The sequence below is a fragment of the Furipterus horrens genome, unplaced genomic scaffold (genome assembly GCF_987537825.1).
Source record: "Furipterus horrens unplaced genomic scaffold, mFurHor1.1.pri manual_scaffold_15, whole genome shotgun sequence".
In the NCBI taxonomy this organism is placed as follows: Eukaryota; Metazoa; Chordata; class Mammalia; order Chiroptera; family Furipteridae; genus Furipterus; species Furipterus horrens.
In genome coordinates, this window is record NW_028327185.1 from 5497923 (window position 1) to 5521337 (window position 23415).

General features: G+C 43.7%; 1 protein-coding gene across 1 annotated transcript in view; it reads right to left on the bottom strand.

The window, feature by feature from the left end:
* USH2A (usherin) overlaps window positions 1-23415 on the bottom strand; it is a 462824-nt gene that overhangs the window by 89691 nt on the left and 349718 nt on the right. The window contains exons 51-55 of the mRNA XM_090263490.1: window positions 22367-22571; window positions 19885-20082; window positions 19216-19370; window positions 16200-16398; window positions 4624-4731 (exon numbers count right to left, since the gene is read on the bottom strand). Of these exons, the coding sequence (XP_090119616.1) occupies window positions 4624-4731; window positions 16200-16398; window positions 19216-19370; window positions 19885-20082; window positions 22367-22571 (865 nt within the window). The remainder of the gene's footprint in view (window positions 1-4623; window positions 4732-16199; window positions 16399-19215; window positions 19371-19884; window positions 20083-22366; window positions 22572-23415) is intronic.

Below are 23415 nucleotides of genomic sequence, written 5' to 3' on the forward strand. Positions count from 1 at the left end.
CGGTTGATCAAAAAATCTCACGGCGAGCGACAAAAAGACATTTTATTGACTTTGGGGGTGAAATGCATAATTGGATGCACATATGTATTTTTATTGCTTTATTATTTTATTTTTTAATTGTCTTTAAGAAGTGAATGTCATACAAGAAGGGATGGGAAGTTTCTCTGAACTTGGCTGTTACTCTGAATGTAATCAAGACCCCCTGGAATATGTGAAAGTAATATAACCTAGTATTTGCCTGAATTATGCAATTTGCCAAACAAACAAACAAAAAGACCATACTTTCTCTTTGCCTCTCTAACACCAAGTGTTGTTTCTTTTTCTCTTTCTCAGCCACCCCTTCCAGCCCCACCGGCTCCGCTTCCTATAGCGAACCTCAGTGTGGCGTTGTCCTCAGAGACCTGGCTGAGTCCTCTCCTCTTCTCCAACCCTCACTGCCTTGGTGACTCCCACTTAGCCTCGGTGTTCAGTACCATCTTCACGCTTGAACACTCCCACATGCCAATCACCAGACTAAAACTCTCAGTTCCTGAACTTCAGACTCATGAATCTAACTGTCTGCCTGACACCTCTATTTGGATGACTAATTATACACAGAAAACTTAAAACATCCAAAACTGACCTCTTGGTTTTTCTGTCTGCAATCTGTTCATCGCCCAATCTTGTCTATCCATTGTATTGGGTAAAAAAGAAAAAAAAAATGTGTGTGTGTGTGTGTGTCTGAGGCTTTAACTGCTCGCATCCCCAAATGTAATCTATCACCAAGTCCTGCAGAGTCTACCATGAATGCACATTGTTCTCTGTATCTTTACTGACCCAAATCACTTTCTCTCATGGACGCCCATGAGAGCCTCTAAACTGGTCTCCATGTTTTAAACCTTGCCCTTCTCTACTTCACTGCAATCTTTAGAGAAGTGCATTCAAACACACACACACCAATACAATCTTTACAAAATACACACCCCTTTAAAATTGTTCACATAATTCCAGCTCCTTATGATAACTTGTGTGGCCCTACATTTTTCTGGCTCTGACCAACTTGGCACCATTTCCGCCATCCACACCGGACTCTCGTCCGTCCCCGGAATGTTTCAAGTTCACTTCCACCCCTGGGCTCTTGCACTTGCCTTCCCTTGGCGTGGAACGCTTTCCCCATGACACCATGATAGGTTTGCATTTGACTTTGTCAGTGCCATAATGTGTTAATAGGCCCTTATCAGGGAGGTCTTATGTGACTGCCCTTCTATAATTCTAACTTGAACCCTAAAAAGCAATCCCAGACTAGTTCCTCTCTATCATATGCCTGTTCCTATTTCCCTCTTAGCGCTGCTGACATCATAATCCTCTTCTTTCTGTGATATTATCATTATTTCCATGTTGTTATGACGGTCCAGGCTGCCTCTTTCCCCTGGATCAGTACAAAGTTACCTCCTCGGGGCCAGGGTCTTCTCTGCCTTATTGGTCAGTCTTTATAGATAGCACAATGCCTAATAAATGTGGACTGAATGCATTTATTGGAAATATATTTCTTGCAAATTAATGTCAAGCTCTCTAGGCCGTTCCAGCAATTACAAAGATAACTACGATGTGGCTCATTCTTCAAGGAGTTTGCCATTCTGTATCAAGGATAAAACATGTACACAAATGACTGTCATTCAAGGTCAAATGTTCAAGTACTCCTGCAGATGTACCAACACTGGTGGGGAACTAATGATGAAGTTCAGTCCTACCACTTAACGCTGTCACCTAGGAATGCTCTGAATAGACATGGCAACTCTCTTCTGCAGCCTTTAAAAACTCATTTCAATATCATGTCCCCTTATGCATCCTGTGTACGTTGCTCAGTGAAGGGAACTGTTAAAAGAAAAATTTTCAGGACATTCAAATGCAATTGATTTAGCAGCATCCTGAGAGAATCGAGACTGATTTCAAAATGCCTCAGATTTACTGATTTTCTAAGGGACAAACTGTTCCTGAGAAGAAAGTAGCTCATTTTGTCCTGAAAGTTCCTCCATGTTAGATCCTCAGACAAATCCACAAATCACAGAACACTTTTGTTTTTCTGAGTTTTTCTGCCAACAGCTGCCAGATGACTCAACCAACTAATTCGAGACCTGACTTAATCATGCTATTAATTTGGTGATTTAAGAGAAAGTATAAAGATCCATTTATAATCTTCTTCCTGCTGTCAAGTCTTTCTCACCTTGAAGGATGTATTAAAAATCATAAGGTATGAAAAAGGCTATATCTTAGTTTCCAGTTTGAACCAGTCAACACAGCCTATGGATACGGAGTTAAGTGAAAGAAGCACCATTTTGGGTTTGCTTCCTGTTTTAAGTAAAAGTTGAGTTTCATATTTGTACAGGCCGGGGAAAGTGCTGTTCACCCTGGTAACAACCCTGGGTGTCCATTGGTTTGATTTATAAGAAGAAAATAAAATGTGAAAAACTAAGGGCTGTGTTTTCACTTGTCCAGGATATGGAGAGCCATCACGTCCATTAACTTTTCTATTCTTTTTTTTTCTTAGATTGAAAATGAGATAGAAATCAGAAGAGCTCAGTACGACGCTGAACAAATACTGCTATTTCTCTCACACCCACTCAGGACACTCATTCAGTCGACTCGGCATCTTACAATGACAGGTGTTTGGGTTATTAATTCAACATGGCGTGTCTGTTTTCACTTTCCAGTTCAGCGACAGAACTGGATGTTACTGGTGGCTTGTTCCCTTACTGCTTTCAGTTAAACACACCGAGTGCCCTTGTTTCACATACAAGTTACTCACAGATGGCACTGACGCTGCCCAAAAATGGATTCTAAATCCATGTTTCCTCTGTGGATGGAAGCCCGTTTAGTTTATTACTCTTTGCACAGTCCTCTGTGTTAAAGGAAAGATGCATAAACTTGAATAAAGGAAATCAAAGCAGCATTGCTCATCTCACACCACCCTGCGCTGCTGAAAGCTATAATTTTTAAGTCATGAAATCTGCGCCCTGTCAAGAAATTTCGCTGGGATTGTAGGAAAATAGATGCGTATTTTCTCAGAATTTAAATGTATGGACTTCGCCAGTAAAGTGGACCAAGAGACCCTGCTATTTTATCATGCCTGAGTTTCAGCCAAAAGTGGCTGGTAGATCCTTTAGAAATGATCCATTAGCATCAAAGTATCCATTTGATAGTTTACCTTTCCAAAAAACCCACTGCTGGTTCCTTCCCTTCAAAGAAACACTAAGCTTTCTGACATGAAGCATTCTTTATATAGAAAACATCATTAGTGAATTCCTGGGGAGGAGCCATATGCCCTGCGTGTGGAATTTTCCATTTTATTCCCCATTTACTGGTAGGAAGTTCAGGTCTAATATTCTGAGGAACAACAATCCCTTTCGTTAGCAGAGTAATGGACATGGTTCAGGACCACGATGGTGGTTAACGTTATATTTCTGTTTAGAAACTTTTTTATGCCTCTATTTCCCCACATGCAAAACAGGCCAAGGGTAAAGATTAAAAAATAATCAGCTGATCGCTAGTCCAAGATTCTGAGCATGTCTGTCTCCTAAAAGTGAAGTACACCACCCATCCCAGATTCCCAGCGATAGGTCGGCATCGTTATCAGATGGACTTGTATGCTCCCAGAGTTTTTCTACGCATTTATCTACAGAAATCAATATTATCTTCGATGTGTGCTTTTTATATATAAAATACCATATGCTGATGTGTTTCTATAACTTCATCTTTATATGCCCAGATCATTTCAGTCTTTTAAACTGATGAGTTAAATTCCACCATGTGAATATCCCTGGATTTACTTAGTGATTTCCCCACGCATGGGCATTTCGATGGCTTCTGACATCTTGCAATTAACGAACAAAATATGGAACGTGCCTCCTTGTGAACTTGTGGAAGAGGAATTTTCTGGCATAGATAATTAAAATAAAACGGCTGTGTCTTGGGAATTAACATTTTAGATTCACTAGATGTCGTCCATGTGCCTGCTTAGGTGACGGTCCCACTCTGCATGCCCTGGAGCGGCGCTTGGACCTTCCTTCCACTGTTCACATGTCAACATCGAATTCCCTGTGGTCCATCTCAGAAGTCACCTAACTGCTCCGTGACATCGTTCTGGTCACCACGATGGGCTGTTGTCACTCCCTCCTCAGATTCACCTAGCATTCTGTTCACTTGGTCTTTCTGCACGTCACGTTCTGGATTGTCCGTCTTCCTATAGGTTTGGGTACCTATTCTATCCCTTCTACTTTACGGTGAGTTCTAGAAAGCAGCGGGTATCTTAGCCAACTTCAGCAGTGAGGCTGCTGTGCATCATCGCAGGCATTCCAGAAACAGGTAACTTTTGATTTTTGGAGGACTTTCATATCCAAGTATATAACAATAATACATTTTATATGTAGTATTAAATCTAAAAGGTTTAAAGAATTGAAAGCAAACTTTAACGTGGGAGGCTTCTGGATGAAGAAACCCTGAAGAATGGAAACCCAGAATACTATTTAATTTCATACTTACTGACTTTATGCCTTCTTCCTGTCTGTTATAAAAGAGTTTAGAGAGTTTACTTTAAAATGCCATAGGAAAACTTCTTCTCCCAAATCATGGGTATTTTTTAATTACCTCGAGGTGCTGCCTGCAGAGTCTGACCTAGAAAAGGCTCACTTGAAGTGCATCCAGCAGATGTACAAGCTGTAAGAGTGAAGCTGTAGTTGGTGTATGGCTGGAGACCTAGAAAGAGCAAACAAGAAATAAAGTTCATCTTGAGAGGATTATTTATTATCAACTAAGCACCAGAAGTAACATGCAGAGTTGTTGATATGCTATCCAAAAATTTTTAAGAGCAGAAAACACCCTTTCACGAAGACAGGAACTTCATAAGCAGTTCAGTGTTAGTACAAATTTAATTTATCATGTATGAGGTAATACGTTATCAGCCTTAGTAGCGACCTGAAAATTCATGGGATCCATCCATCCATCTCTCTCTTGAGCCCCCTGTACAAGATGTCATTGAAGAAGCTGTGCTTCCCGGGAGTTAGGGGCACCCCGACTCCCGGAGAGCCCCATTTGGCATTCTGGGAGCTCTAGGGTTCTTGTTTTGTATGAAAGCCCTTCCTTACCTTGTAGTGAACTCTTTCTATCACTTCCACCCCTAGGGGCCTATAGAACAAATCTAATTTCTTTTCCACATGACAGTTCTTCAAATATTTGTAGACAGTTGTCAAATTCCCCATGAGTCTCCCCTTCTCCAGGCTAACCATCCCAGTTTCTGCCATTGCTTCTTATATGAATAGGGGTGGAAAAAATTTAAAAAGGATGCTAGATTCAAGGATTTTTAGCCCCAAGCCATATTCAGCTAACATTAACACCAAGTCACTCCCTTTTAAAACTGTATACTTCTTCCCCATATGTACCCAAAGTTGACCACCTCCCACTTACTTCTGGAGTTTTCAGGGGCATGTTGGTTTCGTCTTTACACACCAATTAAATATAAATTGATGATAATTAAATACAATTTGATGGACAGTGCTTATTACTTTTGTGTATTCAGAATAGTACAGCACAGTAACACTCAGTAAGACCTCAGGGGGAAAAAACTACAATCCATTTACAACAGAAGTTCTATGTTGTTAGATTTACCACTCCCTGGCTCATGACCTTGGGATAGTTACTTAAGTTTCTACTGGTCTGTAACATGGGGGATCTGGCATCTAGCTCCGACAGCTGTTGAGAAGATAAAATCGGTTACTAGAGCTGTATTTTATTTTCCCAGGAGCAGCCTGAAGACTTAAGACGCATTCAACAAGGAGTAAATTGAGGCTAACATTTCTTGCCTTGATTCTTGGGAAATTTCAAACAATGCCTAAGCTTAAAAAAGTTTTTTTTGAAGAATAGCACTTATGTCAAATAATTGGGCTTAGTTATAATATGCATCCAATCACTGCTCCTTTTTCATGAACCTTGAATGACATCTCCTTTCACACAGTCTGTTCTTCTGGTAGACGGCGGGGGACTCTTCCTCCAGAGACACTCACGTGTCACTCTGTCACTTTAGGCAGATTTCTGCTCAAATGCTACATCTTTCAAGATTATGACCCTCTGCCCTGCCCACCACACCCAGTACTTTTTTATCCCCTCAAATTATTTTCTTTCTTCCTAGCCTTCAACATCATCTGGTATTTTATTATATGCCTTCTTATTTTTTTTTTTTTTGACATCCCTTCTACAATGTAAGCTCTAAAAGAACAAGGACTTTGGTTTACCCACCACTGTATCCTTCAAAGAGTGACAGGCACAAAGGAGGTGCTTGCGAAATGAATGAGAAGTTAATTAATAGGTTCACTGAGAATTGGGGCAAGTGTCCGGGGTTCTCTGCGAAGGCATCCCTGTTCTGTGTGCAGCCAGAGTTGCTCCAGGATTCGGCGTCAGAGCGCTTTGGGCTTCCTTATCGATTTAATGAAAAGATGCAGATACTTATTTGATTGTAATCTTCCATTTGGTTGCTATCAGGATTTGAACAATTTTCCTATTTACCTGATTTTCAGATGAGGAATGCAACGGAAGATCTGAGTCACACACAAGTATGTTTGATAAAAGTGTCCGGGGGATGCTGAAGATGAGACAATGCAGAGCTCGAGAGAGAACAGTAGGAACCAACCAGGAGGGAAGGTGAGGGGCAGCGATGGCGAGCGGATTCAGTCTGACGATGTCCCCTGTTTACTGCCCTACTGGAAAAGGGGAGGACCTGACCCTTGTAGCAGCATTTCACCGGAATAGCTTACCTCTCACTCAGAATGTAAGCGGTTTGAGAGTGCGGATAGTACCTTGAGGTTTTTTAAAACATTTTCCCCAACAGTGCCTGTTTTAACTGTCCATCATTTGTGACACATTGTTTAACGAAGACCACGCACACCAAAGTGCTCCATCATGACATTAGGACTACGAGGCTATGCTGTGTACATCCGTGTTGTCCGTCACAAGTGGGGTCTGACCAAAATTGCCCCTGCTCACAGCACCTGTTCACTGAGTAACGGATTCTTCTCTAGCTGCAGACTATTATAATACTTACAAAAGTGATATGATTTGGAAATAATAAATATTCTCTAGATTTTTTTTTTTTCTGAAAGTCCCTTAAGAGTGTTGATCCCTGGCTACTGTGGCTCAGTGGATTGAGCATCGACCTGCGAACCAAGTGTCGCTGGTTCGATTCCCAGTCAGGGCACATGACTAGGTTGCATGTCAGGTCCCCAGCTGGGGGCGCAAGTGAGAGGCAACCACACAGTGATGTGTCTCTCCCTCTCTTTCTCCTTTCCCCTCTGAAAACAAACAAACAAATTATTTTAAAAAATAGTGTTGGGAAAACTGGACCACTATGTTATATCATACACAGCATTAACTCAAAATGGATTAAGTACTTGACTATAAGACCTGAAACCAAACAATTCCTATAGGAGACATAGGCAGCAAGCTCCCTGACATCAATCTTGACACCGATTTCTTGGCTCTGCCTCCAACGGCAAGAGCAACAAAAGAAAAAATAAGTAAGAGGGACCATATCAAACTAAAAAGCTTCTGCACAGCAAATGAAACCATCGACCAAATGAAAAGGCAGCCCAATGAGCAGGAGAAGATATCTGACATCATATATCTGATAAGGGGCTAATATCCAAAGTATATAAATAAAGAACTCATACAATTCAATAAGAAAAATAAAACAAATAGTTCATCTAAAAAATAGGCAGAGGACCTGAATAGACACTTTTCCAAAGAAGACATAAGGACGGCCAACAGGGACATGAAAAAATATTCAGCATCACCAATCATCAGGGAAATGGGGACTGAAATGACAATGACATATCACCTCCCATCAGTCAGAATGGCTATTACTAAACAGACGAGAAATAACAATTGTTGGCCAAGAAATAACAAAAGTGGATAAAGGGGAACCCCCGTGCACTGTTGCGGGGAATGTGAACTTCCACAGCCACTAAGGAAACAGTATGGCGTTTCGTCAAAGAATTGAAAGTAGAACCATAGGATCCAGCCATTCTGCTTCTAGGTATTTATCCTAAGAAAATACAAACAGTAAGTGGCAAAGATACATGCACCCCTGTGTTATTTACAACAGCCAAGATATGGAAGCAGCCCACATGTCCATCAATGAGTCAAAGGATAAAGAAGACGGGGCGCATATACAGAATGGAATATTACTCAGCCCTGAAAACGAACGAACTCTTACTATGTGTGACGGCACGCAGGACCCTTGCAGGGACTACACAAAGGTAAATCAGTCAGAAAGAGAAAGACAAATGCCGTGTAATTTTACTTGCATGTGGAAACTAAAACACGGAACAAATGAAAACTCCTAGACCCAGAAAACAGGCGGGTGGCTGCCAGAGGGGAGGGGGGTCATGCGTAGGCAAAGTGGGTGAAGGAGATGAAAAAGCACAAACTTCTGGTCATAAGATAATGAGTACGGAAACAGAGTGCACATCGTGGTGACTACAGTCCAAGACACAGTCCTGCGTATCTGAAAGTTGCTAAGGGAGTAAATTAAAAAGTGTTTTCATCACGAGAAGAAAAAAATAACTTGGGTGACAGATGAGAGCTAGGCTTCTTGCTTTGATCACTTAGCGAGGTACACAAATGTCGCATCATTGCATATGTCAACGAGACTTCAATAATGAAAAGCAGCTCAGGCTTCTGTTGTTCCTTTTCTACCCCTCTCTTCACTGGGCAATACGTACTAATTGAATACATTGTAGGAGAAATGCAGTTATTTTCAAGAACGTTGGTTATTAGGTTACATCACGAACACTGCAGCTAAAGGTTATCAACTACTTCCTACTCGCAGCCCTCCTGTCCACTTCCTGGGCGGTAACAATTGAGGTCTTCACTGACTCCACTAGATGCTGCTGTCATCTTTCAACTGACAGGTTAGGAAGCTAAGGCCTCTAGACTTGGAGGAACTGATCCCTGATCCCAGAGTAAGAAAGAGTGAGGCCAGGATAGAAATCTGAACAGCCAGGCAGAGAGATTTGGTCCAGAGCAGTTGGCTCAGGCTTCTGAGCCTTACAAGCAAAATGATGACATAGGTAGCCCAAAGCCCAGTGAGACGTGCAGGAATAAAAGAAAAATCCAAGTGGGAATACATAATGTCAATATTACTATTTTGAATATGACTGCAATCCATGCACGGAGTCAGTACTGCATAGCTGTTAGGAGAACAGAGTCTAAAGTTAGCTATTTGGGTTCTAATATCTACCTGTCTAGTAACTATGACCACAGGCAAGTTGTCTGACCTCTTGGTGCCTCAGTTTCCATATCTGTAAACTGTGGGCATGAGACTGTAGACTTGCTTACACGGGCTACAGACTAATTCGGGAGAAGGTGCTACCTGAATCCGTAATTTTTCTACTTTCTATTTTTTTAGGTCTTGCACGTCTCATATTGTTAGAGGACACGATTACTGACGGACTTGGTTCAGATACTCTGTAAAGCAAGTATCCTCTGCTATCAGGCATACATGATTTACATGAACTAGATGACCTTTCCCATAGATGGCTCCGTAAAACTCAATAAAATCAACACATTTCAACTGGAATTTGCTGTCATTTTAAGTAAGTCTCTACTGGTAGTCCTTAAAATGAGATATATGTGAAATATTAGCAACAGGCAATGAAAAGGGCACACCAATTGAAAAGTACTCATGAATTGATCAGGACTAGAAGAGGGAAATAAAGAGATGTCTCCGAGGAACCCTTCGGACTGTAACTTAATCCTGAAGTCGAAGAGGAGGGGAAAGAAAACATCACTCAAGTGCTCCGCATCGAATTAGAAGAGGAGGAAACAGCAGTTGTAGAGAAAGGCAAAGGCATGGAGAGAAGCCAAGTATTTAACATTTCAGTCTAGAGAGGGCTCCTATGTCTGCAAATTACCCGAATTTCCCTACAGGGAATCGTGTTCTTTTGTTAACGGGAAGAGGCACGCTATAACCAAACCCACGACAATTACACTTCCAAGCCACATGACTTTCAAGAGTAAACGTATGCTAAAAAAGGGACCACAGAATAGTGTGCCTATGGATCCTAAATACGATTTGGAAAATAAAGCCCATGCCTATGGAAGTTACATTTGATATAATCTATAAAGAACAGCTTGCTTTCTAATTTCTAATCTCTGCATAAATAGCCAGGAAAAGACATTTAGCCTGTTATAATTTTGGACAGCAGGTGCTGCTTCAAAGGACTCATCCAGTATTCTGTAGTGTCAGCTGATGTCTTCCAAAGAATTAGAAAATAGCCCTAAAGAATATAAAATCTCACAGCTCCCTCAGTGAACTTGGTTAGCGATTAATTCACATGCGGAGAGGCTTGGGTGATGCTCAAAGTTGTTCTCGGATCGTCTTCAAGTATTGATAAGTAACCTGTCCTAGCACCAGCTCACCCAAATGGGACGTCTGCTCAGCCCATCTGACTCACACACATCCCCAGTCCTGCTGCTGGGAAGCACTTCCCCCTGCCCGACCTTCCTGGGGCCCCACTAAGTGATCCTCTGCTCATGGACAGTCCTAGCAACTTCTGCCACCTGCAGGCAACCTTGGCTGTGATGGGTGGAACCGTATCAGGGGTCTACTTCAGGCTCATCGGATTCTACGTGAAAATCCGGATGTTCCAAACTGATACACCAAGACATCGTGGAAGTACTGCAGAGGTGCATTTAGGTTTGGATTTTATAAAATGTGAGAAATATTTCAGGAGCTCCTGTGTGACACAGTCCCTTGATGGCATCATCCATCACAATCTCCACAGCTCCCATCTCACTCGGTCACGCCGATTTCCTGTCCCCGTGTGAGCGGACATGGTCACTGTCCATTTCCTGCATCGATGCTTTAAAGTATGAGCTTCAGCTGGTATCTCACGGAACTGGACATGAGAACATCAAAGCCATGGGGCTCTTGCATTGTAAATGCCTGTAAGGTAACGCCATGACTCTCGGTTCCAATCACTTGCTACAAGCTGCTTTGCATAATTCGATATTGTAGACTATTTTACATATAGATGATAGAAAATCACTTATGATTCTGTATATCTTTATTCTATATTTTATGCAGAATTCTAGGCCATAGTTTAGGCCTATCTTTCCAATATCTTAGGGACCGGATTCATCAGAAGAAGCTTTTCCTTGATGGGTTAAGTCTTTGGCAGACTCTCCTTCCAAATAGAGATGAACATGAAGACTACTTTTAAGATAGTCCAAAGAAGACCCTTGTTTTTTATTTTTTTAAACACTATTTTAATACATATTTTTCTCCTTTTGGGTGTTGTATTAAGCTGAGGCCATGTTTACCTTACATTTTCAGGCAGTTTTCTTCTCTAGAAACCAAAGGTGGCCTCAGGTGGCAGGTGTGATTCTGCTCAGGTGCCCGACAACAGGGGCACATCGCAGGGACAACAGCAGTGAGACAGCGCCGTTGGGACACAACGGTAGTGGTCGCCCAGGCCAAGTGCCTTGGAATTTCTGGGGTTTCAAAGGGTGATTTTTTTCCCCCTTTACATATTAGTGTCCAGATCGCTGTTGACTGGTTACCTTAGGGCATGGTACTGGAGCTGTAAGAAAGTTAAAAGAAAGTAAGAAATAGTGGTGTTTGCTACGTTGGTTTTCTTTTCTTTTTCTTTTTTCCATGCAGTGAGGCACGACATTTTCCTCGGAGTTGGAAAAACTAAAATCAGATTAACTGCCCTATCTGTCTTCACGTGTGTCGTGGTCCGTGGCCAAGCAGCAGATGAGGGAATGCAGCCCCAAGCGTGGGGATCTTTGGAGGAAGCTCCAGAAGTTCTTCTGACGACAGTTACAGAAACTATGCCGTCACTCCACCCACCCTGCCAGAGACCAGGGCCGGCTTCGTGGGCGTGGCCTGTGCTGCCCCTCAGGGGTCCCTGCTTGGAATGACTCCATGCTGGATTCGCTCCTCTGCTTTCACTGTCCCGAGATCCTTCATGATTTCAGAACAAGGGGCCCACCTTTGCTTTTGGCCTGCACTCCGCATGGGATGCCATCCTGCCTGAGGGTTAGGTATGTCTGACACTGTCCTTTTACGTCCCATCAGCATGGAATGCAGGCACTCAGACACTCGTTTGCCACTCAGCACATAATTTGAAAACTTCCTGTGCGCTCAGTAGCGTGATAAGTACCCATCACAGCACACGTGATAGAGGGCCAACAGGAAGCAATTGTCTCTCTCCCGAAAAAGCTTTACTTCCTAATCGAGGAACCAAAACGGGAGAGCAGAACAGGGCAGCAGAGTAATAACCCCGAAGGCAGGAGAATGCAGGACATTGTGGGGACATACGGAATCATCTCAACGTAAAATCCCTTTATAAAGAACTTCTGTGTTTTGTGCTGTGGATGGTCACACTATGTCCTTTTTGTACCCGAAATAGACATGCAGGATACCTGTTTCAGTGCATGCACAGGACTTCTCCCGCTGTATGAGCGCCGTCTCTCCGGCTTTAGCGCAGGAGGACGCGAAGAGAAGGCAGAGTTCTCTCCCTGATAATTCAGTGCGGGCGCATCTTCCCTTTCGCGTGAAATGCACTGCGGAGCAACTTGTAATGAATTTTTTGAAAACATTCTCCCTGGAGTTAAGAGACACCTAAGCCCTTATCGTATCTGCTGCTAAAGAGGACATGATTAATTCATATTGTTCTCAGTGGCCCTAATCATGCCATTAATCCTTCTTCCCTGCCCCCACCCCAGGGCTGACACGAGGAGCCCCCCCACCCCCATCTCGAGCAGCGGCGACCCAAAATGAAACAATGCCGTCGCCGATGGCCGACCCTTCTGAGCAGGCTGGGGGCCGTGTGGAGTAAGGAGCGATATGAAAAGGTCCTTTATTGACAAGCTGCCATGTGCTCTTTGCATTAGCGGCGGCAGGAGGGTGGTGGCGACTGCTCCCCCGTCCCCACGGGCCTCCGCTCGCCGCGATAGCAGAAAGCGCTTCAGTTTACTTAAAGCATTGATAACACCTCTAAATAATTAACTGAGGACTTCCTGTCTTCAATTACTTAATGCTTTTTTTTTTTTTTTTTTAACATCTTGAGAGGATTATAAGCAATTTATGGATTTCACATGATGAGTGCATTTGCCACTATTCCCAAAACGCATTTACGGGATCGTGTTTCTAAAGCTTTGAGGTAATTAAAAATCAGCATGGAGACAATGCGTCTGAGGCTGGGTGCTCGCCTCCCCGTCGCTTCTAAGGACCTGGAGTCCAGGCTCCAGGGTGACCACAGCTAGGGCTTCGGAGGTGCTCCGCCGTCACTCAGGGGCTGCCTGGGCTGGGCGACGAGGAGAAAATCAAAGCACGCATCCCAGGGGGTTCAGGCAGCTCTTCGGTCAGATGTTGGAGATAAAACGGGAAATACATTTGATTATTCCAGTTCATTCCGTGGCCTCAGGAAATGAGGCGTCCGCATTGCGTTGTAAACTACTTCTGTCCTGAACTTGGTCGGTCGGCTACCCAGGGCACTGACGTTTCTGCGTGGCAGGTGAAATGCGTTCACACTGCACAGGTCCCAGGTTGCAAATGATCGAAAAGCTACTAGCTCCATCCCTGTCCCGAAGGAGCTACGTATGGGAGGCTCTGAACTTGGTCAGCTTCTGCTGAATGAGGGTTTATTTCCCTTATTCAACAAAGAACTCCCTCTCTAGGGCTGTGTGCCCAACGGATGGGCTCTGAATCGATCTAAAACAGCATAAATGGACCACATGGATTCAAAAGGCTTCTTTCCATGTTATAATTTTGTAAGAAGTCAAATTATGTGGAAAAACTTCATTCTGATAAAAGAATTCTGCCACCAAATTATGTGTAGAAAATCCTCTTTGATGTGAAACTTTCCATTAGAAATGATAATAAAAGGAAGAAGGGGTGAAGTTTTTTTTAATCTTTGCAATTCTTTTATAATTAATGAGGCTATCAATCCTGTTGGTTTGAACATTACAGCGGAATTGGGTCTGCTGGTGTATACGTGCTCCTGTGCAAACAATGCAAACCAGTAGAGACGACCCCAGCTCCAAGTCAAAGCCAGCTGAAGAGACAGATGCTGTAAGAAGAATATGCCTTCACCTAGGATCCCAGTTTCTTAGGAAACAGTTACTGGTACAGAGTCTGAATGTGCCTTCAGTTGGCTTACAAAACTCTGTGATTAACACTCCGTTGTCCACACCAAGACATCCTTTTAACTTCCCTCCCTGCATCCTGCACAGAGTTCAGTTGGAGCACCTGTGAGACAGGGTCTGCAGTGATTCCTGACACCGTCGCTGGTCGCTATTCCTGGGGGTTTAAGAGCCACAGTTATTTTTAATTATTTTAGAGCACTTAGTATACTACTTAGAACACAGAAAGCAGGCAACACATTTTAATTCTCTGGAATGAAAAGAGTATCCTGACTTTTATTTTTTAACAGATGGAGGTCGTGAAGGCTTTGGGGACTCCCAGACTCCAAGCAGGTCTTTCAAAAGTGAGTAATAAAAGTGCCCCTCATTTAATTGTACAGGGACGTGACTGACGAGAATCAAATGAGTCAGAATGTAAATGGTTCTTTAAAATGATAAAGCGCCCGCTACATGTGAGGTTTTATTGTGTAAAACAATGGTGTTTCAATGATTTGTGATGGTTTCCTTTGTCCGTGAAATAGGGCGTTAAGGGACACATTTGATCCTCTGAATCCACGAGGGCTCTCCCCGCCTCAGTTCTCATCGATTCTGGATTTGGCTCAGGCCTTCAGACAAGGAATGCAAGGTGCTGGTTCCCAAATATTTATTAAGCACCTTCCGCAGCCTTGCGGAGTTTGGGAAGACAGAGGACAGTCTGTCAATAAGTGCTTGCTTGTGTGTCAGGGGACTGTGGACTTGAGAGCAGATCACAAACAGATTTATTTTTCCTCCTCTTAAAGAGACTCAGGTACACTGGTCCAGGCTTTCCTGCAGCGCAAAGGGAGTTTAATGCTCTCCAGGACCAATGTCCCCTGCACAGCGTGGGGTCCAACAGCAGGAGAGCGCTTACTTGGGAGGCGGTGGGCCAAGCTGGGGGTGATAGGGAGAAAGTGAAAGTCCGTGAACACAGGTCCGTGGTCTCAGAATGGAAACCTCCACAACCATTGGGGATGATTCAATAGATCTAAATAAGGAACGAAGTTACCTCATCTCTCAAAGCGTTCCTTCCTTTAAAATGGGGGTGGTCATTCTCTATACTCACAGGCTCGGGACGAGAATCACATTAGATAATACATGTCAACTGCCTCGGACAGCAGTTGGCACTTATTAAATTCATTGATTCCCACAAACATTTATTTAGCGCCCAACGACATGTCGAGGATTGTTCTGGATGTCAGAGGCACGGAGTTGAACTAGGCAGGGAAGGTCTGCTCTCCTAAGGCTTACATTCCAGTGGGAGGAGACATAAAAAAAGACAAACAGGAAAAAAATATCCGGTGGTGAGAAGTTGATGATGAAAATGAAACCAGTAACTGGTAACATGATGGTGAGTTAGTGAAGCCAGAGCTGGACCGAGGACGTCCGCAAACGTTTCTCTCTTTCAGCAGCGACGGTCAAGCTCCAGCATATTAGCTATTATATAACCACCGCCAGCAATGATCTTACATGACATTGCACTATTATTTTACTATCAGACAGCAGTATAAATTGTTGTAATAAACAATAAAAGTAATAGCATTATTAACTGATGTTAATTATAACAACAAGTTGTCCCAACCAGTCAACTGTCGACTATTCTGAGTTTTGATTACCTACTTAGTAGAGAAATGCTAGCCTCTGGCTGATTTCCCCTGCCTTCCAGTACATTCTTGGCTACCCTAGCCCCATTATCTACGACTCTATCTCCTTTGGGAATGAAAATACATCTTACCATTTATTTGAAAGAAAAAAAAAGTGAATACTGATGCAAAAGCCCTACACATAGTCGTGCATATCAAAGCCAAATAGAAATTATTTCTGAGGTTATCTGCTGTTGTGGCTAATGGCTGCCAGTGTGGGTTCTCCTATTTGTGTGGGTAAGTGGGATCTGACCATATGTCAAGAGAACATGTCCTTCCGAAGTGACCTCATGTATCAAGCACTCAGCCCTGGGATGCTCTGCCCCCCTCACCATGGTGACAGACTCTTCCGGTAGGTGTTACCTGTGACCGTATGCTGCCTCCTGTCAGTGATGTCAGTGTAGATGAGACCTTTCCCAATCTGCCAGAGCTGGTACTCTTTAATGACACCATTTGGTTTCTCCGGGACACTCCAGCTCAAATGCAGAGCGTCTGCACTGGGCGCTGTGACACTCGGGGGCAGGACGCTCTGCGGGACTCCTTGGGTCGTCACTGCGACTACCTGAAACATTGGAATGAAACAGCAATTTATCGTGAGAGGGCCAGGGTAGTCTGATCCGTGAGAATGTCGCTTCTGTTTTAAAATACTGTTGTCTGGCCGGGCGTACCATTCGCAGGGGCTCGGAGAAGCAGCTCCTTCTTTGATTCTTTCCCTCCCATCCCATTGAAACAGTAAAATCTGACCTTGAATACATTACCTAAGTCTCAGACTACCATTTATCACAACCAGTTCAACAACAATTTTGATGGCAGAGTGCTGCCCTCAGTTTAAACAAGTCAAAGCTGGCTGGCAGACTGTCTTCCTAGAGAACTCTTGATAACTCTCTTCCATATGGCCCACGAGTGTCTTTGCATTTTAACAGCCTGATTTTGTACATTTTAAGCGCCAGTAAATATGGAGCAAAACCCACATCTGAACCCGCTTGTGTACGGTGTCCTTTGAACAGGATCCACGGGCAGACTTGTTTTCTGCTCTTCCCAGGATCCCCAGCATGACTCTAGAGTGTATGCACCAATGTTCTAGAAAAAGATTCAAGGGAGAAAAGAAAAGAGCAAAACCACGAAGAATTTGTCAAAATATGACGGAGTAAAAACGCGCCGCATTTGTGTTTCCCGTAGAATTTACGGCAATACCACTCTTTAAGCGATCGCCCTGGCATCTGGTAGGCAGGAGCTGATTCTGCGCAGAAAGCACGGAATGTTTCTAGGCCTGCTCAGACCCTAGCTTTTGATTAGGACGGTCGGCGGCCACCTGCCCTGGTGGTGACATGCTTCTGCCGGTCTGTAGAACATAAGGCTGACTGCAGTCTGCCGAATGGTTCCCTCGGGCGGTTCCCGCACAGGGTTTGAGCTGGATGCTCCTCTATAGTTCTGCCTTCACGTGAAGAGGCGGAGAGGCATCACGTGTGAGTTTGCTTTCTCCTGAATGTCCTCTAGTTCTAGGACAATGGCTCCTCTTTTCTGTTTCTCATTGAGTGTTTGCTTGTTCCTCCTGGTCTCCGTTGTGAGGTTTTCTTCATTCCTTTGGGGACGTTGCCCAGGGCTCATCACCTGTGGTCCTTGGCTTGAACCACAGTCAAGCACTTGCTACCCCTCCCTGGTGCATCTTTCTAGCCAACTTCAGTCACTTCTTACTCCAGCTTCTGAGTAGACTTTGCCCTTCAAGTGCCAAGGCATATGTTCTTCCTCCACCTTGCTATCTGCTCCTTCTCTTAACTATATATTTAGGACTGTTTTCAGTTCTAATCTTAGCATTGAACTTCTTTCTCTTGGTTTGATTTGCTTGCTTGATGGCACCATGACCAACACGTGGCTCCATCCAGATGCCGTGAAAACACCCAGGACTCGCCCCCTTTAGTCGTCTGCACGCAGCTGACCACCACGTCCTGCCGACCTTGCCCCTGACATCCATTGTCGCTTCTGATGTTCTCCGTTCTGAGCCCTGCTGCCTGACTCAGGTCTTCACTCTTTCTTGCCCAGGCCGCTGAGGAAGCCTTGCCAGACCCCTTCTGCCCTTTTCTCTGTTTTTCAAGAGTGGGTGACTTTTGTTAAAATGGTATTTAAATAGAAACCTTTTTGAAAATTTATTTTTTTATTTTTAAGTATATTTTATTGATTATGTTGTTATAGTAGTCCCAATTTTTTCCCTTTGCTCCCCTCTGCCCAGTACCCTCTTCCCTCCAGCAATCCTGTCCATCTTAGTTCATGTCCATGGGTCATGCATGTAAGTTCTTTGGCTTTACCCTTTCCTATATTATTCAGTTTTTAAAATACTTATTTATTTAGTTATTTTGGTGGGGGGGGGGCGCTCTGTAACAATTCCCCCCTCTCATACTTAAGACCCTTTATAATCTTATAAAGAACAATGGACGAAGGTCTCATGCTCCTCTAGCTGCTTCAGGTTGAACATGGTCGTCATCCTACCTACCTTTGAGTGGCTGTCTGTACGTATAGGCCTCGCTTAATCCTGTCTGCATCGCCACCTCCTGAGACTCAATGATTTGGCTGAACTAAATGGTGGGGTTGGTGAAGCATGGGGTGGTCTGTGGGCTTCACTTTAAAACTGGTTTCTCTTTTCTATTCTAATGGCTTGAGCAGAAAGGACCCAGAGGTCTGAGCCGGGGGAAACCTAAAATATTCCCCTCAGCCCAAACTAAGTATTGTGGGTAAAAAGGGCTTTGGACAGGTGAGACGTGCCTGGCACACCTTCTTCCAAAGAAGCATTTTTTTTCCTAATATGGGACATTGAAAAATTAATCCCTGCCTTTTTTCATCTAGTAGTTATGGATTGAATGATGCCTTTTAACCCTGTTGCCAAATGTTGCCCCAAGAATACAACAAGGATGCCAGCCTGTTAAACCAAGCACACCGTTGTCCGGGGACAGCCAACCGACCTGGAGTCTGCACGATCCCTCCCCATATGGGAAGGCCACCCTCCCTTCCACACCCCCACTCTTATTAGGGACTTCTGGACCCAAGGGTAGGTAAATAGAAACCTTTTAAAACTGAGTACTAGTTTGGGAATTATTATAAATTTATAGAAGAATATCTAAAAATAGTGGAGGGAAAGTGTGATTAAAAGGACATATGGATTCAAGTTGTTTTAAAAATTATGAAAACACTGATATTTGGATAAATCCTCCTTCCAGTGATCTCTGATTTCAGGCGAAAGTATTAGCACTCAATTGAGATGCCATACAGACAACCCAGGTAACATGATATTGAGAGAAACACTGTACTCTGCCACGGGAAAAATCACAGCCCATTTATCACTGTCACAGTGGGTCATTTCGTCCCGAGTGGAGGCAGATGCCCTTACCTCACTGCTGGTGGCACAGCCGGCAACTGTGCAAGCTTTCAGCTGGTACGAATATTCCCGAAAAGGCTGAATCCCCTTCGTATCAGAGAAGCTCAATGATGTTCCCCGAAACAATTCCATTCCATCCCGGAGAAGAATGTAGTAAATGATCGGACCTACAAGAGGCAGCAAAAGGCCTGCACGTGAGAGGCACATCCTTTCTAGAAAGAGCATACATGCCACGGAGCGCTGAGGAAATCGGGCGCTATGGCATCATTCAATTTTCATTCGCTCACACATTGCTGTATGTTCAAGCCATTCTTCGTTATATGCCCACTCTTATGGCTTTTTGACATAGCTCATCAAAGAGTCATTTAAGTTTATTTCCTCTCGCTAGCAAACAAATTTGCGTCCAATACGAAAACTATTTGCCTTCCCATAACAGACTTTGTTTGTTTGAAGGCAGCTCAGATATAGGCTGGGATTCAAGGGGAAAAAAAACCGTCTCAACATTGATCAGGGCCTCTTTCACAGAATGAATGATTAGTTGGAACACACCTCCAGTCCACTTTACCAGGAAATACTTTTTAGGGGTTAGAGGCATGTCAATTACATGCCGATTATGCGCATTTCAGTTTGCGCATGGATTCACACAACTATGGCATTTCTCGTTCACAAGCAGCTTAGTACCATTCGCTTGTATAGGCTTCTTCCAGTTTAAGACTATTCCATCCTCAAGGTGGCCCGTTTCGATCCACCGAGGGGGACTGAGTCCTTGAGGCACGTCTTCTTTCGTGCTGGCCCTAACGGCCTGGCTGAACCCCCGACCATAGGCGTTCCAAGCAGAGACCCTGTACTCGTATGCTGTGTATGGCTCCAGGTTCACATCTAGAGAGACGGACATCAAAGCACAATTTTTAAACATTTTCATGAGTTTGCCATTGTATGAAAAATAACCTCAAAACCTTTAAACAATTTTTTAAAAATGCTGATGCTTTAATCCTCTTATTGGAAATAAAACTCTCATGTCTTGACTCTGTCCATCATCAAACATATTTCCCATGGTTCTCAGAGGCAGAGATATGGAGTGACATTGACCAGAAAATGTGGATACATTAAAGAAATGCTTCAAAAGGAAAAGCCCTGGACTAATGTACGTCAGATGCAAATGCTCCAGAGGTCCATGTATGTGCCCTCTACTCCTGTAGGAGGCAGGCTTGTCAACCTTTTTTACAGTTTCATTATTATAAATTGGACCAACTCTTAGTGTTAATACTACTTTATTAAGTTATTATATGAATTATAACACAGTTGTTATGAGATGCAGCGCTTGAAACTTAGCTTATCATGGTTAGTGAATAAAAATGACTGCAGAGTCCACGATATAGTGCTTTCCTCTTCCACCAAGCCAGAACTCAGACAAAAACCAAAACAGCCCTTCCAATTAAAAGAGCAAAATCAACAACCTGCTGAGCTTGGTGGACTGGCAAAAATTGTATTAGCTAATCATCCACAGGATTCAATGGTGCCTCAAATGTCTTAGTTCAGTTTTAAGCTCTAATAACTTTGGAAGTACAAATGCTACAATTTAGAAAAAAATAATTACTTGGAAGTTTATTCTACTGTATTTTCCACTTATTGAATCTCCTGAGTTGTGAATATGTATGTCTGTATGTGTGTATTTATGTGTGGTGGGTTCTTGATGGCTCGTTCTCAGGTGCAGGACCAGGATTAGAGACCCCCCTCCCTGGCTGCTGGGCACCAGCCCCATCTCTGTCAATGCAGAATTAATTTCCAGTGCACCCATTGGGGTTGTTTGACCACATTCTTTTTATATGCATCTCTAATGATCAACCCTGTCCTGCCTATTTTATAGAATTGGTATGGAAAAAAAATACAGTAACATATGTGGCAGAACTTCATAAAATGTCAATTGCTACCAAATGTATCCATTTTCTCTGGTACGGTTATCTCTGCCCCTTCTCCTTGCTACCTGTGATGACTACCTGTGGGTCCACAGATTTCCTTCCCCTTCTGGCTAGAAACTACATTTCCCAGGGTTCTTCGCAGCTTGTTGTGGTCACATGACTCAGATCTCAACAAGGGAAGGGCATGGATATGACATGGGCTACTGTGCATCCCTTTCTAAAGAGGAAATCACTGCCTCCCGTTTGTCCTGTCCCCTTCTAATGAGCTAAAGCCAGGATATGGTGACTCAGGCCGCACCGTGTGGGGGACCAGCCACAAAAAGGCAGGAACCTTGATCCCCGAATAACTAGGGGGCTGGCATGCCCATCCCCCTGACCACAGAAGGCCACTGTGCTTCTGAATTTCTCTCCTGTAGCAGATGAAAGCCCGCCTTGCTAATAACTGTAATTTCACAGTCTTCAAGCCTGCATCACCATCTCTCATTTCAGTTCCTCATTCTTTCCTCCACTGCATTTCTTTCTTCTCCCTCTACTCTTCATCTCTTACCCTTGTGACTTTGTCTTCCTGTGAGGTGCAGTCTTACAAAGATGCTTCCAGCCATAAAAGCAGTTTTTTTTTTTTTTGCTTTACCCAAAAGGAATCATTTGTTGAAGTTTTGCCTTTCCTCGATAATCTCGCTCTCAGGGTTTTAATTTTCCCTTTGCCAGAACTTTCAATTTTTTAAACTTTGTATCTCAAAATCATTTCATATATTACATGGGGTTAGTGCCCTAATGAGAGGGGTTTGGGTTTTGGGGGGGGGGTGCGGATGTTTGATATTTACTTGTCATTTGCTTAGTTGTCCCGTATGTGCTTGTCTTCAAGCACTTCTTTAGGTGACAGAGTAACCCTTCAAAAATGCATATCATGGCACGTCATTCCATCACTAAAAAGATTGAATATCTACTCACTGATACATAAAGATGAACTGTTTTACTTTTTTGTTCTTTATTCTCTACAGACTTACCTTAAAGTAGCGTACATCCTTGTTTAAAGTTAGACTTAAACGAATGTAAACTACTAACTTGGAACTACTAACCCAGCCCGCGCCTTCAGTTACTGTGTAACTCCCTGGCCCACAGGAGGATGGAATCAGCTGACCTTCGCTTGAGGAGGGAGATGATGCCGCAGTGAAATCAACCAGCAATTCGGCAGCTCCCCCGCCCCGCCCCGAAGCCACAGGCAGCGGCCCGCTCTGCGTTACCTGTAAAGGAGAATGTGTCTGTGGGGCCCGTGTGGACAGTCTCTTCCGCAGAGGAACACATTCCTTCCCCTGATGCCTTCTCTGTGGAACCGTGAGGCGCTCTGGTCACAGCGCACTGCTGGCTGGTGAAGTTGAAGTCACACCTGCCGCAATGCGCGGTGGCCTCCATGGACGCCGGGCAGAGTGTCCGGCACACTTCGGCTTCCTAAGGCGGATGGTGGGTGGGTGAGGGGGGAAGAGGGTTTCACAGGTTCAGTTAGACGTACGTGGGGTCGAGCTTTACATACGACTTTCAAACGAAATCTCCTTCCACCAAGTTCACGGAGGAGCATCTCAAAATTCACAGACAAAGAACTGAAGCCAGTCTGGTTCTGTGAGGAGCACGCCCACTGAAATGGCACGGATTTGGATGCACGATCCAGGCTACAAGTCCCAGTCGTACGAACTACTCTCTCCAGCCTCAGCTTCCTCAGTGAGAAAGTGGACATTCGTCACGCAGTCAAAGAACCCCTGTGCGTGCCTTGCACTCAGCAGATACACTATAATTAATACCAGCAGTCGTTACTTTATTATTGTTGCTTTGACACTTTCCCAATGGAGTTTTCAAGAAAAGAAAGAATGCGACATTTGATGATCTGCACTTCCGGTGGGAAAGCGTGACCTGTAAGTGTGCCCCACCCAAGTTTTAGAAAATCGAAATAGTTCAGGAACTGTCGTTGTAACTATTATTTATAGTTGCCAACCTTTTCTCCGAAAAATTTATGGGTTTTTTATAGTTATTGACAAATACTAATATGTCCTGATCTCAGAAAATAAAATATTTCATCATCCCAAATGACAGGGATATAAACAAGCCAGTGCGGGGCGGGGCAAACACGAGTTCACACGCGTTTGCTGGAAAATGATACAATTACTTAATAACGCAAGAGCTCACTCTCTGTGTCCCATACTCCCCACTGTAAGCCTACGTTTGCCCCGCTGTGTGTTCCCAGATGCACAGTTCTACCTCCTCTTTCCTGTGTATAGGTAGCATCCTGTATTTAAAATTG